General features: G+C 49.3%; 1 protein-coding gene and 1 pseudogene across 4 annotated transcripts in view; one reads left to right on the top strand and one right to left on the bottom strand.

The window, feature by feature from the left end:
* STK24 (serine/threonine kinase 24) overlaps positions 1 to 17,474 on the bottom strand; it is a 110,370-nt gene that overhangs the window by 3,801 nt on the left and 89,095 nt on the right. For 3 of the 4 annotated variants that reach the window (XM_064585941.1, XM_045869630.3, XM_045869631.3), the window contains 4 exons: positions 8,249 to 8,434; positions 5,310 to 5,455; positions 3,469 to 3,598; positions 2,277 to 2,345 (listed from right to left, as the gene is read on the bottom strand). In XM_064585941.1, coding sequence (XP_064442011.1) covers positions 2,277 to 2,345; positions 3,469 to 3,598; positions 5,310 to 5,455; positions 8,249 to 8,434 — 531 coding nt within the window. The remainder of the gene's footprint in view (positions 1 to 2,276; positions 2,346 to 3,468; positions 3,599 to 5,309; positions 5,456 to 8,248; positions 8,435 to 17,474) is intronic. The other variant, XM_064585940.1, reaches the window with a different exon arrangement.
* On the top strand, positions 11,886 to 12,677 carry LOC123839856 (small ribosomal subunit protein eS1-like; annotated as a pseudogene).

The following is a 17,474-nucleotide window of genomic DNA, read 5'->3' as shown; positions in this document are numbered from 1 at the left end:
CACCTCCTTTAAGGAGGGACGCGATGTGTGACCCCCACTGCCACCCCGGGCGCGTGAGTCCTGGTGGGGACACTGTGTGGAAAGGGCATTCGTTAGGCCTTTAGGAAATGGTTCACATTTGGCTCTGGCTTTTCCAGCTGTGAACACATCCCCGCCAGCATCGGCCCCATCCTGACCGTGCTTCCCCCTTCCCCCCACAAGAGGGACACGGAGGACCAGGAGGGCGGCACACGCCGGCGACCACACCTTACGCCCCTCCCTGTCACGGACTCTGCCGCGGTGGACCAGCAAGGGGCCACCCGCGCCCACCTAGGACTCCCGATCACCTAACCAACTAGAGCAGTGTTCACAAGTCCTGAGTGCCTGACCTCTGCCTCCCCAGTTTCCTACAACGGTGGCCCTCCCCCGCCCGCCCTGCCCTGCGAGCCCCCCAGGCTCCCCTGCCCAAAGCGCTGCTGGAGGGGCTCTATCAGCCGAGAGGGAGGGAGCCACCCGCACGCACGCTCCGGTGTCAGGAACAGCCTCACGTGCAGACACGGGGACAAAGATCCTTTATTAGTGAGCTTTATCAGAATTACATAAAATGATGTACACCGGACACGTCAAACACGCGACTATGGAGCACTACCGATAAAAACATGTAAGCAGGGGCGCCTGGGTGGCTCAGTTGGTTAAGCAACTGCCTTCGGCTCAGGTCATGATCCTGGAGTCCCGGGATCGAGTCCCGCATCGGGCTCCCTGCTCGGCGGGGGTCTGCTTCTCCCTCTGACCCTCCTCCCTCTCATGCTCCTCATTCTCTCTCTCTCTCAAATAAATAAATAAAATCTTTAAAAACAAAAAAAAAACATGTAAGCAAAGCCGCCCGGGAGTTCAGAACAGTATCACGCTGAGAATTAATTCACTAATTCCAAGTAACGATTTCGGCACAGCTTCTTCATATGCCCAGTAAAAAACACAGAGCTTCAGAAAAGTAAGAAATATCTATGTCATTTTCCCCTAATGGCCCGACTGATCCTCGTGGAGCGCCCGTGGCAGGATTACAGGAAAGCAAGGGAGCATCCCCAAAACCCGAAGGACCACTCTCCCAAACAACATAATAAAAAGCAGGACAGTGTCTTATGGACAGGAGAGGAAGAGAGCAGGTCCCCGGAAACAGCAGGGAGCCACACAGAGGACCCCCCACCCGCCATTCCGTTTCCATCACAAAGCCACGTGCTCGGGCTTCAACTCCACACCCCGGGCTCCAGCGTGGCCCCGGCCGCCAGCTGGGAAGGCAGGGCCCTCAGGCTAGCTCATGAGGGCCGAGGCGGGCAGGGGGAGGACCGAGAGCCAGATGAAGCCGGCCTGGACAGCCCGGGGCGCTGCTGAAGGGCAGACCGAGGTTCGGGCCCCTTGGAGCCAGGGGGCGGGGCCTGTGTGGCACCTCCCACCTGGGACCACCGACCTCAGACAGGAGGATCCCCTGAGACAGCCCCTCCCCTGGAGAGCTCGAGTCACCACACAAACAGAAGGGACTAGTGTGGCTCATTCTCAATTACCTTGAAGGCAGACTGGGGGCGGGCTCAAAAAAAAGGGGGGGGTATCTCCAACTGCTCTTTAAATCACCTACAAACCGAAGAATAATCTTCATTCTCATACCATTTATTCTCGCCAACATCGCACAATGCAGCAGGCCTAGTGGACCTCCAGGAGGCAGGGCGGGCTCCCCCGAGGAGGAGCGGCGGACCAGCACGTGGGTGACACGGATGACAAGTGACCTAGGCTGCTCACCTGCGAACCAGGTGGCCCTCTGGTAAGGGGTCTTCTCTGGGATTACGGTGAACTTTGGGGGCACAACGGGGCAAAGAAGGTCTCCAGAGAATCCGACTTCTCTTTTAAAATAAAGTTCTACTTTTTACACTGGCATAAATTTGTCTGAGACAAAGCAATCACGCTGCACCCAAACGGATTTTGTAGAAAGCAGTACAACGGAAGCTCAAAATCACCCTGATGACAGGCGGACTTGGGCGGGGCCCGTGCACTCAAGGAGGCGACACAAAGCCCTTTCCCGGGAGGGGCTGGGCAGCAAACGGTGCCCGGGGGAGCACGAGGGGCACCAGGAAGGCAGTGCCCGCTCCCAGCTGGCCTCGCGGGACCATGACGCCGGCTCTCCAACTACCCGAGCCGGCGTGTTCTAACCTCCCCAATTCGACTGCCACATGTCACAGAAAGAAGACCCTGCCGCCCACTATGTCCCTATCATGCCCCGCCCCCCCACAGTCAACTGGGTATCTTACCTCTGCAAACAGAGGAGAAATAATTGTAGATAAACACTGAGAGAAAGGCCTCTTTGGGATGTCTTTCATCTTAAGGAAGAAAAAAAAGGAAATCAGAAGTATTTAATATTCACATTGCAACAATTCAGGCAACTTCAGACATGCACCATGCTAGCTAACGTAAAGTCTGAAATGCTCTCTATTTGCTGTGATATCTTTTCTTTTTTTTAAGATTTTATTGTTCTAAGTACTCTCTACACCCAGCATGGGACTTGAACTCACAACCCCGAGATCACGAGTCGATGCCCCACTGACTGAGCCGGCCAGGTGCCCGCCCATTTGCTGTGATCACTAAATGGGACCGTCTCACGGTCCTTCACTAGCCTGCACCGTTTCCTTTGCAGTGATGTGCCAAACTCATGCAGCTGGGCGAACCAGTGTCTGGACTCCAGGCGCCAAGGCCCAAGAGGTCCCGGGAGTGGCCCTTGTGTGGGTGCAGGTGATGCCGAATTGCACCCCTGTGCAGTCTGTGTAGCAGGACTTGACTACCGAAACTCTGGAAATGGAATCAGCTCGAAGCTGGCCGTTGCAAGAGACTATGATAGGACAGGGGCCTACTTTCTACTTTTGCAATCTCTGTAATGACTCCCATCTGCCTATCAAAGCAAGACTTACAGGATCACCAGGGGACAGCCACTGGTCCACGCTGCCTGAGAGAAACTATACCACGGTGTTTTAAAGCGACTCTTTTTCATAAACTTAAATAGGCATAAAACCAATTAATCAAAATAAAGTTCCATGTAAGTACCAAAGGTACTACATTTGCTTTTAAGATCCTTAAACAAAAACTTAATCCCAAAATTCTGGTATCTTTTATGAGTAACCCCAATATATAAGACAGACAGAGTTCTGTCCAGAGAGACTGAATGTCACCTCATGGGTGAGGTCTCCCCCGCTCCACGTGCAAGCATCAGGAAAGGCCAATGCCACGGGGGGAGGGGGCAGGCTCTGCAGAGCAGGAAGCAGCCCTGCGGTACAGACCCGAGGCCAGATTCGCGGATCCAACTCTGGATCATCAGACGACCGATCGTCTCATCTGTCCCGGACAGCGAAATCCCACAACAGGCTGCCCAAGGGAGCCCCGCCCCCTAACAGCAGGCTCTGCACACAAGTGACCGGGGACCAACGGATGACAGGAACGAGCCTGCGTTACCTTATTTCTTTCTAAGTCTGAAGGCTGAAGAGCTCCATTCTCAAGACTCTTTGGATCTTTCTCTCGGATAGTGAAGATCCAGTCCCCAGAGTCGCTGCCTCCAGAGGCCTGGCTGTCCGTATCCGTTTCCCTTTGGAGAGAAATCAGGCGAAGTCCGTGAGCGAGCGCACAGCCCTGTGCCCGAGGAGACCTGCACTCCGCAGGCCTGCCCGGCCACCCCTACACCCCACACCTACCTCCCACCCCGTTGCCCACCCATCACCCCCTCCAGTCCCTCTCGGGTGTTCAGAGGGACCCTGCCCCTGGCACCATCACTGTGAGGCTCCCTAACGTCCCCCGGCGCCAGCATCCAGCGGCCCCACCCCACCGTCCAGGACCCACGACCGTCCTCCACTCCACTGATGGCCTTGCTCTCAGATGTCATCTCTCCTCCCCTTAGGCTCCTTCCCCTCAACACTCCGACATGCGTCCCTTTTGCTCCCACAACACGATGGCCCCTCCAGCTACAGCCATCGCCCCAGTCTCGTTTCTCGGTGTGTCCACCACACTCACTGCCTCCGCCTACCTTCCCCTCACCCTGAAGCCAACCCTGGCCCCGCAACTGCTACGACCACGGCCGCCGACCCCCTGCACGCCACCGGACGGGGTTCCTGCGCAGTCCTTCAGCCGCTTAAGCCCTGAGCTCGATGTTCTTGCTCCTCCCCCCTCCAGTCCCTGCACCCAGATCGGCCCTGACTTGGGCCGTCCACAGGTCCATCCCCGACGCTGGCATTTCCTGGCATCGGTCCTTCGCACTCTGCAGAGATGCTCTGGGTGACCGTGTTCATTCTCATGGCTCCAATGACCGTTTACAGCACGACAACCCGAAATCCCCAACAGCTGCCCACGTGCCTCGCCTGAACTGCAAACCTCGGTGCCACTCACCCCGTCCCGGATGTCTTGTCCGCAACTCAAACATGTCCCACCCCAAACTCAGCCTCCCGAGCCCCAGCCTCCTCCCCGCCCTGGCCAGCTGCCTCGCCAGGCTGCCTGTGCATCTTTCGTCCGCACTGCCAGCACCCTCATCTCTCCATGTCACGATCTCACTCTTGGTTCCTGGGGACCCCGAAACACTTAGGCCTCAGCCCCAGAAATTCTGATTCAACCAGCCTGGCGTGTAGACCTAGGCTGGTGGTTGACTTGGACTTCTAGCTGAGTGTGAAGGAGAGAACAGGAGAGGTGCTACACGGATCGGAACACTTCTAGTCGTGACACCATCCTCCACGTCAGAGCAGGTGGCCCCGCTTTCCCCACCCCCACACGCCAAAGCGGCTCCGAGACCTCATCCATCTCTTTGGCTGACTGAATTCCAAAATGCTTAACTTGATACCAGTTTTTAGCAAGTAACTTCTGTCACTGTTCTGTTACGACCCCAGCATCAACCCCAGCACAACCCAGAATCGCAAAAACATGCATTTGTGGAGTTAAAAAAAAATACATTTAAAGCCGTTACATCTGACCGATATTTTAAGGCAAGAGAAAGAAAAGGAAAAGGAGACCAGGTCTAGTTCTTTATGGACCGTTCCACCACAAAGATTTTTCTTGGAGGCTCCACTAGCAACAAAAAGAGGCTAAAAAGGCCCCCAAATTGTCCCATACTGACATAAAAATCACCATCAACCTGGATTATCTAAAAACAAATTAACAAAGAAATCCAGAAGTAACAACAAAAAACCGCACCCCAAATAAGAGAGAACAAACGCGAACATGACCCATGCACAGGGCTCCCAGGCCGCCCGCCCGCCCACGGGGGCCCGGCCCAGGTCACACCTGTCCTGCACGCCCAGGTGGAGCAGACTTACGTGTCTGAGTCTTCAGAGCCGGAGTCTTCGTGGCTCTGCTCGGCCTTCCATCTCTTGTACCTGTCGATGAGCTCAGTCAAGTAGGATGTTTTCTTTGCATTGCGTATTATAAACTTGTGCTTCAGTAACTCCTTAGCGGTGGGTCTCTGAAAAACAAACCGCCAAACAAAACAAAGTAGAGATGAAGTTCCCTGCGTTCCACCTGATTCTACCCCCAAAGGAAACACTTTGGCCTCAAAAAGTCAAACACCCACGCTAAGATGTAAAGATCGAGTTCTGCTTCAAAGTCTGTTTCCCTAACAAAAGCCATGATTCAAACAGCAGTCATCCAGCACCCATGGGTGGGAACCCACGTACCGTGTGGACGTGGCATTTGGTATCTAATGCAGTCCGTAACACATTACAGGTAACCACCCAACAAAAGCAAAAAACCTTTCCCCAGAAAGAGGCATTGACACAGAAAATGTGTCAGAGAATTTCAGAGATCATTGAAGACAGCTAAACTATACCTCCTGGTTTTTAAAAAAATTTTATTACAAATGCTAACAAGAGAGAAAACATGTCCTGTGTTACTCTGTTAACTTTCTACATTACTACTTGGCTCCACCCCCCAAAATAGATCGATGTTAATTGGGATACATCTAGAGGAAACTAGAAAGAAGCCAAGAAATACCCGTTTCTTTGATGCTGAAAGAGTACCCGAGTGCTCTTACTCATCAGCTTCCCCCACTTGGAAACGCGGGCTTCCCCAGTGTCTTTCCCTGGGATTGCGGTGAGGACCTCACCCAGGTCCTGGGCTCCACATGGCCACAGCCCCACAGCATACTCTGACGTTGGCAACTGCCTTCCCCTCGCGGATGGCAAACCCAGTTACAGGGAGCAACTTCCCAAGGAGACCGGGCGTAGCCCAAACGAGGGCAGACAGGAACACACAACCACTACCAGAGAGACTAAGTTCCCACTCACTAAAGCGTTATTCACGAGAGCCAGCCGTGTTTCTCAAATTCAAGCCTATAGAAAACCTGGGTCACCTCAGGTGATGTCCCACTCCCCGTGAAACTCCAAGCATCTCAGAAGTGCTCAGATTCTCCGTTTCTCCCCCTTTTCCTCAGTGTGCTTGGGGTCAGGGTAGGAGTGGAGATGTGTGCACTGGGCAAGTATGTGGATACTAGAAATCTGTTTTTAATGGGAAGATGTGTACACGTCTGGGTATATCTTCTTGGGTGCTTCTAGCCTACGCACCGTGGCCGGCAACTCACATCATAACACAAAGTTCAGAGCATCGTGGACAGACAGAACAACAGCCCTCACCCCCCAACGCCTGATGCGTTAATAAAGCGCAGACTTGGTGAGCTCAGGCCACGTTCCCTAGAGGTTCGCAGAAAATGCTGCATCCCCCATTTCATGCCTTTACCTAAACTTAACCAAAACTGGCATCATATTAGAAAACCATGGTGTTCGGGCACCTGGGTGGCTCAGTCGGTTAAGCCACTGCCTTCTGCTCAGGTCATGATCCCAGGGTCCTGGGATCAAGCCCCGCATCGGGCTCCCTGCTCAGCGGGGAGCCTACTTCTCCCTCTCCCTCTCCCTCTGCCTGCCTCTCTGCCTACTTGTTCTCTCTCTCTCTCTGTCAAATAAATAAATAAAATCTTAAAAAAAAAAAAAAAGAAAGAAAAGAAGAAAACCATGGTGTTCTTGTAAAATCAGTCACCCATTTTTAGGTAAGAGTTCATTAAAAAGGGGATTCAGCTTGGGCTTCAGCCAACGCTGCTAGAAGACTCAGAAACAAACCAAGGACATAGGGTGCTATACGTTAACACCAAAATACAGAGATAACTTTCAAAGATGTGCCCTGATTCAGAGAGGGAATTTGGCTCAAGCTATACCGGGCTCCTGCCACATGGTTCTGCTGGAGTCAATTATACACAAACAAGAGCAAAAGGAAGGGGCAGGAGGGCAAGGTGGGTGGTTCATTTATATTTTTTTATTTGTCTTTTCTTTCCTAACACATGCCAAGAAGAATGTGAAAACATCTACTTTAAAGACATATTCAGCCATTATTTTTCTGGCCATACTTTGCAATTACTAAAAATGGCTAAAAATAGCCTGACCTTTCACTATAAATATTAAAAATTTATGATTCCACATGTAATATTAAAGAGAACAATCTTCAGGCTCAATGAAGTATGAGATGCTAGAAAATAAGTAGATTTTTTTTTTAAACGATTTATTTATTTATTTGAGAGAGCAAGAATGAGAGAGAGTACATGAGAGGGGGGAGGGTCAGAGGGAGAAGCAGGCTCCTCGCCAAGCGGGGAGCCCGATGTGGGACTCGATCCCGGGACTCCAGGATCACGACCTGAGCCGAAGGCAGTCGCTTAACCAACTGAGCCACCCAGGCGCCCTAGATTTGTTTCTTAAAAGATAAAACAGGGGCGCCTGTTAAACAGGGTGGCTCAGTCGTTAAGCATCTGCCTTCGGCTCAGGTCGTGATCTCAGGGTCCTGGGATCAAGCCCCACATTGGGCTCCCTGCTCCGCGGGAAGCCTGCTTCTCCCTCTCCCACTCCCCCTGCTTGTGTTCCCTCTCTCACTGTGTCTCTGTCAAATAAATAAAATATTTAAAAAAAAAAAAAAAACAATAAAAACTTCAGCAGGGTGCCTGGGTGGTTCAGTCAGTTAAGTGTCTGCCTTCAGCTTAGGTCATGATCTCAGGGTCCTAGGATGGAGCCGCAAGTCAGGCTCCCCACTCAGCAGGGAATCTGCTTCACCCTCTCCCTTTGCCCCCAGCCATCCCCCCCAAAGAAAAAACAAAACATAACGAGATCTTGAGGACAATAATGACTATGGTAAGAGTGACTAAAGAAATTCCAATGAGATGGGTCTAGACCAAGTCTGGCCACACAGAAAGAGACGCCCACCCCGAGCTCAAGAAACTCACAAAGCTTGGCTCCTTATTCAAACAGGCTTCAACAAACTCCTTGAGGGGTTTGCTGTAGTTTCCTTCCAGCGTGGGGGGGTTGTTCTTTGGAATGAGGAATAAAACCTTCATGGGATGCAGCTCGGAATGAGGGGGCTCCCCTTTTGCGAGCTCGATGGCTGTTATGCCCAGGGACCAGATGTCTGCCTGCAACAATAAAAGCATTTTTAGAGATACCAAAAAGAAATTCAAGTAAATGTACTTCTTAGAAAGAAGAAATACATCTCCACGTACTTCTAAGGTTTTAAAAAAGATAATTATTTTTTTTTTGAAGATTTTATTTATTTGACAGAGAGAGACATAGCGAGAGAGGGGAATACAAGCAGAGGGAGTGGGAGAGGGAGAAGCAGGCTCCCCATGGAGCAGGGAGCCCGATGTGGGGCTCGATCCCAGGACCCTGGGATCATGACCCGAGCCGCAGGCAGACGCTTAACGACTGAGCCACCCAGGCGCCCCAAAAGATAGTTATTTTTAAGTGAAAACAAAAAAGATAAGGATTTGATATGATTTCAGAATAGGAAACACACAGGAGAAAATTTAATATACAGAACATCTTCTAGCTCTGCACTGAAGGCGGCTTTTACAATTACTCATCTCCCATTTACCACTGGAAGTATGAGGCACTCCATGGTAATTTAAATCCCTGGAGTGATGGGATAGTTAGCTAGAAGTGAGCAGAGAGGGCACGTCTGGAATAGAGAAGTGTTTGAGACTCATCCCATCAAGCCAGCTTACAACCAAGCCCAGCTGTGAGGTTGAAAGCAGGCACACTGGGCTCAGAGACTTGAGTTTAAATGCCAGTTCTACAACCAAAGTCTTACAACATGAGACAAAATATCTCACCAGGGCGCCTAGGTGGCTCAGTCAGTTAGGGGTCCAATTCTTGGTTTCAGCCCAGGTCGTGGTCTCAGGGTTGTGAGATCCAGCCCCTCCCTTCCCCCACCCCTCCCCTGACCCATGCTCTCTCGCATGTGCTCTAAAATAAATAAATAAAATCTTTAAAAAAAAAAATCTAACCTGTAAGCCTAGTTCCCTCATCTGCAAAATGGGAATAATACCAGGGTGGTTGAGCAAGGTACCTCACAGAGTGCCCAGAACTTAAAATGGGTTTCTTCCGGAAATGTTCAAACACACACAGAAGTGGAGAATAGTAACAGAATATTAATAGAGGAGAATATTAATAGAATTAACATGAAGTTAATGATTAACAATTTGCCATATGGGTTTTGTCTATTCTTTGCCACGGTGTATTTAAAAGTAAGTCAAAGACAGCGTGACATTTTCCCCTGACTACCTCAGCTTGTCAGTAAGGTTTTTGTACTACCTAGCAAGACCTAAAATTAGTAATAATTTTTAACTTAATAGTAATTTAATATGTTGTAATAGTTAAATTTTCTCAACTCTTCAAAAAAATATTGTCACGGTTGGTTTATTGGAATTAGGATACACATGAAGCCCGCCTCGCACAACCTTTCTGCTCTGGTCACTGTGCGCAGGAAACCTGTCGAAAGTCAGAACCTACCAGATCTCTCAGGCTCACTCTACAGCAAAGCAATGAAAGGCTGAGACACCGTTCAGGTCACGGCGGGACCCAGACTTTTCCGACCTTCAACACCTGCTGTGGTCTCGCAACCCCAGTGAGTGGGAGAGACGCTCGCTGCTATCTCCCTGCCCGGCAGCCCGTGGGGTCGGTGCCTACCACACACTCTGTCTTTCTTCTGTCCTCATTGAAAACTGGTCTGTCAGCAAGCCTTGTTCTGAATTCTTTGCACGAAAGGGATCAGACTGGAAGAACCAGCATCAGGAGTCCTATTCCCGTTTCCCTTCCCTTGGCAGCTTAGACTCTGCTTTAGCTTACGTGTGTATTACTTTTAAAATCAGTAAAAACGTGACGGATCCCAGAGCCCGTGCGCCGAGGAGGAGGAAGGGGGGATGCTCGGCAGGCGAGCATCTGTACCGGCAGGAGCAGGTGGATGGGAGCAGGGGTGTGGTTACAGGGAGGGAGGGATACAGGAACCGAGAATGCGCAGCCCTCGAGTGTCAGTGGCTCTTTACACAACAGGTTCTCCTCCCTTCCGGCAGCCTGCTCCAGCCTTCCTGGACTTCCAGAGAACTGCTGCTGGGCACCCCTGACGGACAACCTCTCGACCCCCAAGCATCCCACAAGCACTTACAAATTCCCTCATCAGAAAGCCAGGCCCACGACGGTGCTTGCTGGCAGCCTCTCTCCAGATGTGCGTACGCTCATTTCCCTCAGAGCTCCGAGGGCTGTGGACCAGGCTCCCGGCGGGACAAGCAGCGGACAGGCCCGAGGTTTCAAGGACCTGCAGCTGCTTCCACATGCCAGTATGGGCCAGCAGCCGGAACACGAAGCAGCCTTCCCAGGCCCACCCCCAAGACACGGCCACGGGCTTCAGAGGAGAGGCTCGGACATCGCCCTCCTGCTTCCCCCGGGGAGGGTCGGCCAGTACAGCCTGGTCATGGTAAAACATGTGCCATCCTGCCAGGCAGCCGAGCCAGGAGCCTGCGTGTCGCACCAGCTCGTCAGTTCCTCTCTGGATCCTCCTACATCAGCCAGGGCCAGGTGTGTGGCTCCTGGCCTCTCGGCACCTGGCCACCCCCTGTCCCTCCTGCCCGTGGCGGAGTTCAGAGCTATCCTCTCTCCCTGGGGCTTCTCTGGGGGGCTCCTAAGTGTCTTCCTGCCTGGAGACTCCCTCTCGAGACATCGCACATCCTGCTGACTAATGTGGAAAACTTGATGGATGCAAGTCAAATGAAGCCATAAAAAATCCAAGCTTGTTAAAACCAATAAATTCCTCTTCTAGGAATCTATCCCAAATAAATAATTTTAGATTTAGAAAATGGTGTATGCTGCCAAAAATATTCCATTGCAGCATTACTTCCACTAAAGCTTAGAAGAATGATGATGCGCTAACACATTTACTGAAATCCCGCATATTCAATGACATTGGTAGAGAATCACAGATATAACGGAGTTTGTCTATTACTGTACTTAGGAAATATGGCATCAGATGGAAACACGTGTCTAGGTTTTAAAATAAAAGTTATGTGGGGGAAGGGCAGTTATTTTCCAAAACAATTAAAATTGAGGTAGAAGAAGAGATGTGTTTTATGCCATCTGGGAAAACCATGAAATGAGATATTGAGAGAAAACAGTGGTTTTCAATATAAGCCCAAGTCAAAAGTTTTAAGGGCACCTGCCCTTATATAGGGTTAGAGATATAATCCTCTATCTCTATACTATAGATATACATCTGCAAACAGACTTTTTCTCCTACATGGACAGTTCTAGTAGCATGCTCCTAAGTGACAACATGGAGTTCTCTGGTACTGATGATCAGGGACTCTTCTCGGGGAGGGGTTTGCTACTAACAGACAACATTCTAGATCCTTGCAATATCCTATTAAGTAAAAGTAAGCTGGCTACAAATCTGCGGATACAACACGATGTAAGTGGTATAAAAAATTTATGTGCAGAAAATATTCTAAAAGGAACCACAGTCAAGGCTCTATAATCAAGAGGAGGAGGAGGGAAAAAAACCCAAGAATCCTGCCTTTTGGCTTCCTGAGCAGCACCATGGAGGCTGGGAAGAACCAGTGCCTTAGGAAAGGTGGCAAAAAGGGAGCCAAGAAGAAAGTGGTCGATCCATTTTCTAAGAAAAGATTGGTATGACGTGAAAGCACCAGCTATGTTCAACATAAAAAATACTGGAAAAACACTAGTCATGGGAACTCAAAGGAATCAAAGTCACATCCGATTCCCCAAGGGTTGTGTTTTTGAAGTGAGCTTTGCTGATCTGCAGAATGACAAAGGTGAATTTGGAAAATTCAAGCTAATTACTGAGGACATTCAAGACAAAAACTAATTTCCATGGCATGGATCTTATCCATGACAAAATGTGCTCCACAGTCAAAAAACAAGGCAGATCATGATCGAAGCTCATGTCGATGTCAAGACTACCGATGGTTATTTGCTTTGTCTATTTTGTGTTGGTTTTGCTAAAAAATGCAACAATCAGACTCAGAAGACCTCTTATGCTCATCACCAACAAGTCTGCTAAATTCAGAAAACGATGACAGAAATCATGGCCCAAGATGTGCAGACAAATGACCTGAAAGAAGTGGTCAATACATTGATTCCAGACAGCATCACAAAAGGCATAGAAAAGGCTTGTCATTGTCAGTCCATTTATCCACTCCATGATGTCTATGTTAGAAAAGTAAAAATGCTGAAAAAGCCCAACTTTGAATTAGGAAAGCTCATGGCGCTTCGTGGTGAAGGCAGTAATTCTGGAAAAGCTACTGGGAAGACCATGCTCAAGTTGAATGAGCCAATGGATATGAACCACCAATCCAAGAATCTGTTTAAAATTCAGACATTTAATGGTGACAAAAAAAAAATCTCATTTGTGATGTTTAATTTCTGATCCTTCTTTTTTAAATAATCTAAGCTTGGTGAATCAAATGTTCAGAACTGACGGGGATGTGAACTTTTCTGAACTAGTGTACAGATTTTATCCACTGCTCTTAGTTACTAAATAGCTGGGAAAGGGCAGTGATCTATTTTAAGCTGTAGTGACCTGGATGAAAGTGTTACAGATGGTTAATAAAAGAAAATCTTTTCTTTAAAAAAAAGAAAGAAAAGGAACAAGAATCCCAAATCAGTTATATCTAGTCAGAACATAGCTCAAAATGGATAGAAACTATTTACTTAATTAAATGCAGTACTGAAGAACACGTTTATACACAGCACACAGAGGTATAAATAAATATCATTTCAGCACTAAATAGCAATACGTGGTTGATCAGAAAAGTCCCAATCATTACTACGTGCTAAAATAAAGCCTACCGTTAATCTCTCAGCTGCATGTTTTTCCCACTCACATCCTGCCTGCAACCCCCAGGGCTCATCACTCACAGCTGGGTCTGTGGGTAATTCCTGATCCTGTGCAGGGACCGGGGGGAGTGGGAGGAGGGGGTGGGCAGCGGGCCCAGCCCGGGGGACAGGGAGGCCAGTCACAGGCTGCCGTGGACAGGCTAACCACACAGATTCCAAAAATTGGCAGGCTACTACCGCCGGTCTTCATTTATCTTTAATAATCTCATTTTTTTTCCATCAACATATCACCTATTTCCATTTTTCACCATGGTTTAGACTGCACACAGTTATTTCAGAGATGACTGGACACCAAAATAACTTAGCCTGTGCTGGGGTGGTAGGTCTACAGATGTTTTTCTTTTTTTATCTCCTTTTTTCCAGCATTCTCCAGATTAAAGAGTATGTACTGCTTTTGAGACCAAAAAAGGGAAAAAAGTTATTTACAAGAGAACACTGACACCGGCTTCTCAGTGTCTACGGGGTATTTGAGTCCCCAGGCAAGTCAATTTCTCTGGCCTCATCTCCTTCCACGTTCTTCACCACAATCCACAATCCAAATACAAATGTCACTGCATTCCCACACCAGGCTGGGGTCTGAACATCCATGCCTCCCTCATCTTGGAGGGGCCGCAAACTGCAAAGCCCTATGGCCGTGCAGCCTTCCCCAGCTCGCTCTGACATTCCGCACTGAGCTCCCCTGCCCTCCCCGCTCCCTGCTAGAGCAACCCAGTACTGCGATCACTCACTGAAGATGTAAATCACTGGGCATCAGGCCCAACTACAGCAATAACCAAATGCATGAATACAGAGAAACAGACACCGAACAGGGACAATTCCAATCCATTTGCTAACACACCATCGTAATAACCTTGCAAAGAAAGAAGAGCGGGGGGGAAAGATTAACAATCTTCAGCCAAGACCCTGCTCAGGTGTGGAATGCAAACGCTCCTTTGTGGGAGAGCAGTTATCTCCCGTGGCACCATCTTCAAAGTCTCAAGACTTCTTCAAATAAACCAAGCTATCCTGCTTCACCTTAAAAATAATAGTAATAATGAAGGCTCTTAAGACATACGGACAATCAGGGTGCCTGGGTGGCTCAGTCGTTAAGCGTCTGCCTTCGGCTCAGGTCATGATCCCAGGGTCCTGGGATCGAGTCCCACATCGAGCTCCCTGCTCGGCGGGAAGCCTGCTTCTCCCTCTCCCACTCCCCCTGCTTGTGTTCCTGCTCTCGCTGTCTCTCTGTCAAATAAATAAATAAAATCTTTAAAAAAAAAAAAAAAAGACATATGGACAATCATGATCTAGTAATGCTGTGTTTAGATGAAGAACTGAGACCAACGTAAGATGCCCTTTATGTACAAACACTTCAGGACACCTAAGGAGTCTGGACAAATGACAAGGGGTCAAAGATACTGCTTTAAGAGGTCATTTCATTAAACAAGGTTCTAGACGTACATAAAACTAAGGCTTACATTCCCTTTGGTTCAGTAAGATGAGGATGCCAGTGAGGCAGGGGCATTCTAGCCTTACGCCAACCTGACCTTCCTTTGAAAATCAGTGAGTGTACCAAAAATGAGTATGATGGGAGCAAGGGGTCCTAACAATGGTAAAAGAATCTTAATGGAATGCAAAGACTAATGGGGCAAATGTCTGGATGGACACCTAAGGAAAAGAATGGAAAGGGCAACTGGAAAGAAGCCAAATACATTTGTGTATCAGGAGACCACAGTAACCACAATGCCCCCCCTCCAAGAGCACCTACGGCCCTGCCAGGCAAGCCTCTGAGAAGGGAGGCATGCACTAGAAGGATATCCACAAAGCAAATGCAGAAACAGTCCCTTTGTGACAAAAGCTGCTAGCCCAGAGCCACACCTAATGGCAGGGAACTAATGTCACTTCATCCCCAAGGCCCCAGACTCAGACGTAGACATCAGCCTTATCTGCACTTTCCACACCACCTGGGTCAACAAACCTGGGAAGCAAACTTCACATCAACATAATTTTTGCACATGATTTCCAGTTAAGAGGTGTTGAATGTGACCCGGGCAAGTGAAAGATTTAGCTTTTGACGTAGGCCAGAGAAAGAGGAATAGTTAAAGGTCAGTGAGAAGAGTGGCATACCTTTTCACGCTCCCCGACCAAGTGTGCACCCCCTGAGCTGGAGAGAGCGCCTTTAAATCTACCTAAGAAAAACACTGCAACACCTACTGATAGGATTCGAGTGTTCTGATCTTGACAAAACTCCAGGGGAAAAGGTGGCCAAGCCTTACGATGCAGGAAAATCTCCCCTGCTAGAGGCCACATCTTGGGCAAACATCCAGAGCAGCCCCCAAGGAGGAAGACGGACGGGAAGGGGAAGGTCAAGTGAGCTATCAAGTGAGCCGTTTAATCCTGAAAATAGAAGATCTGAATCCGGATTCACAAGCACCGTGGCTGAGCAGCTCATTTACTAGGAAGAGAGGAGAGTAATCAGTGCAAGGTCATCAGAGGAGTTCAGAAATGTGGATTCTAGTGCCTTCCAAAATCTCAATCTACAAACTCTGATAAACGGGCCTCAGCCTAAAATAAAGAGAAAGGACTGAACACAAAAGTTCCTGTCAAGTCCTAAAATGATAGCACCCCAACAGAAGTGGCTGCAGAGATTGTTCTGGAGGTGACCCCTCACACAGGGCAGCACGCTAAACAAGCAACAAGCAAATGAAGACTGCACAGCTCTATCGCACTGGGGGCTGAGAATTCAACAGTCACCTTCGGGCCACGGCCACCAAGGCCATGGGGAGGACGAGGGCAGTCACGGCCGCCACGACAACTCAAAAGTGAGAGAGCCAGGTCCGTCTCTGCCACGTTAGCACAGGGACGCCGGCGACTCTGGTACCACATGGGCTCGTTCAACAGCTGCGGACCCACAATGGCGCCCTGGGGGCTGGAGGCTACTCCGTGCTCCAGGTGCTGTGCTTCACGAGGTGGGAAGGGTACTGCAGACGGAGAAGATTCCCCTTTAGAAAGAGGAAACACCACCTGGCTTGTAAATGTATGTGAGTTCAATATTTGTTTGCCTAGAAACCGCTGGTTCAGAAGAGCCAATTCTCTGTGGACCGTGTGAAGATTACTCTGGGTACAATCTGAGAATGAGCAGTCTGCGGGGAGAGGGGAGTTAAGTCAGAGATTCCTGAGGCAGGGTCCCTAGGTTTTTTAGTCTATACTAATTAGTTTAAGAAGCTGAAGGGGGCACCTGGGTGGCTCACTTGGTTGAGTGTCCGACTCTTGGTTTCAGCTCAGGTCACGATCTCAGGGTCATGAGACCGAGCCCCAAACAGGGCTCCATGCTCAGCAGGAAGTCTGCTTGAGGATTCTCTCCCCGTCTCTCCGCCCCCTGTTCCTGAGTGCGAGAGTGTGCTGTGTGCTCTAAATAAATAAATAAATGAATGAATCAGGGGCGCCTGGGTGGCTCAGTCAGTTAAGCGTCTGCCTTCGGCTCAGGTCATGATCCCAGGGTCCTGGGATGGAGCCCCATGTCCCTGCTCAGCGGGGAGTCTGCTTCTCCCTCTCCTCCCCACCTGTGCGCTCTCTGTCACTATCTGTCTCTCTCAAATAAATAAAATCTCTAATAAATAAATCTTAAAAAAAAAAAAAAAAACAAAGACGACGACGACGAAGACAAGGACAAAGACAAAAAAAGGTGAAGGCACCGGGGAAAAGAGAACCCAGGAAAAATTGGGAGAGTACAATGTATGACAGGTAAAAACAGTAGAAAAGAGGAATTATGGTTTGCCTCATGTTGGGAAGGAGCCTCTCAGAATAACGATCCTGAGATTTAAAAATAATGAGAGGAACAATCTGGCAATCAATAAAAGCATATTCTTTCCAGATTCTGGTCTTATATTTTTGTGGACTCGCCACTTCTTTTGTGGGACCCTCTTTCTCTGCCTGTCCCCGAAATATTGCTCAGAGTTCTGCCCAGGGTCCCCTTCCGTCATCCACACCACTCAGGCTCCGAGCACCACCTCTACACGGGACAACCTCCCACCCCTCTCTGCGGACCCACACGCCCACGTGCCTCCACCTAGACGTCTCAGCAGGCCCGAACCCGTTCCTGTCTGGCCACCGTGGTCCTCTGTTCCTCCACACCCACCTCCCAATGTGCTCCTTCCCAGTGTTGCCCATCACCATCAGGCACACAGTGTTTAAGCTAAAAACCTCATCAACTGTGGGCTGGATAGATAAAGGACATTAAATGATGCAGCAGGGAGAGCTGAAGCCTGTTTTTAACCAAGGTCTGAGAGAACT

This window comes from Mirounga angustirostris, unplaced genomic scaffold (genome assembly GCF_029215605.1).
Source record: "Mirounga angustirostris isolate CCGP_5_RB_7025 unplaced genomic scaffold, mMirAng1.0.hap1 SCAF_3, whole genome shotgun sequence".
In the NCBI taxonomy this organism is placed as follows: Eukaryota; Metazoa; Chordata; class Mammalia; order Carnivora; family Phocidae; genus Mirounga; species Mirounga angustirostris.
Note: the sequence above shows the minus strand (reverse complement) of the source record. Positions and strands in the feature narration are given on the sequence as shown.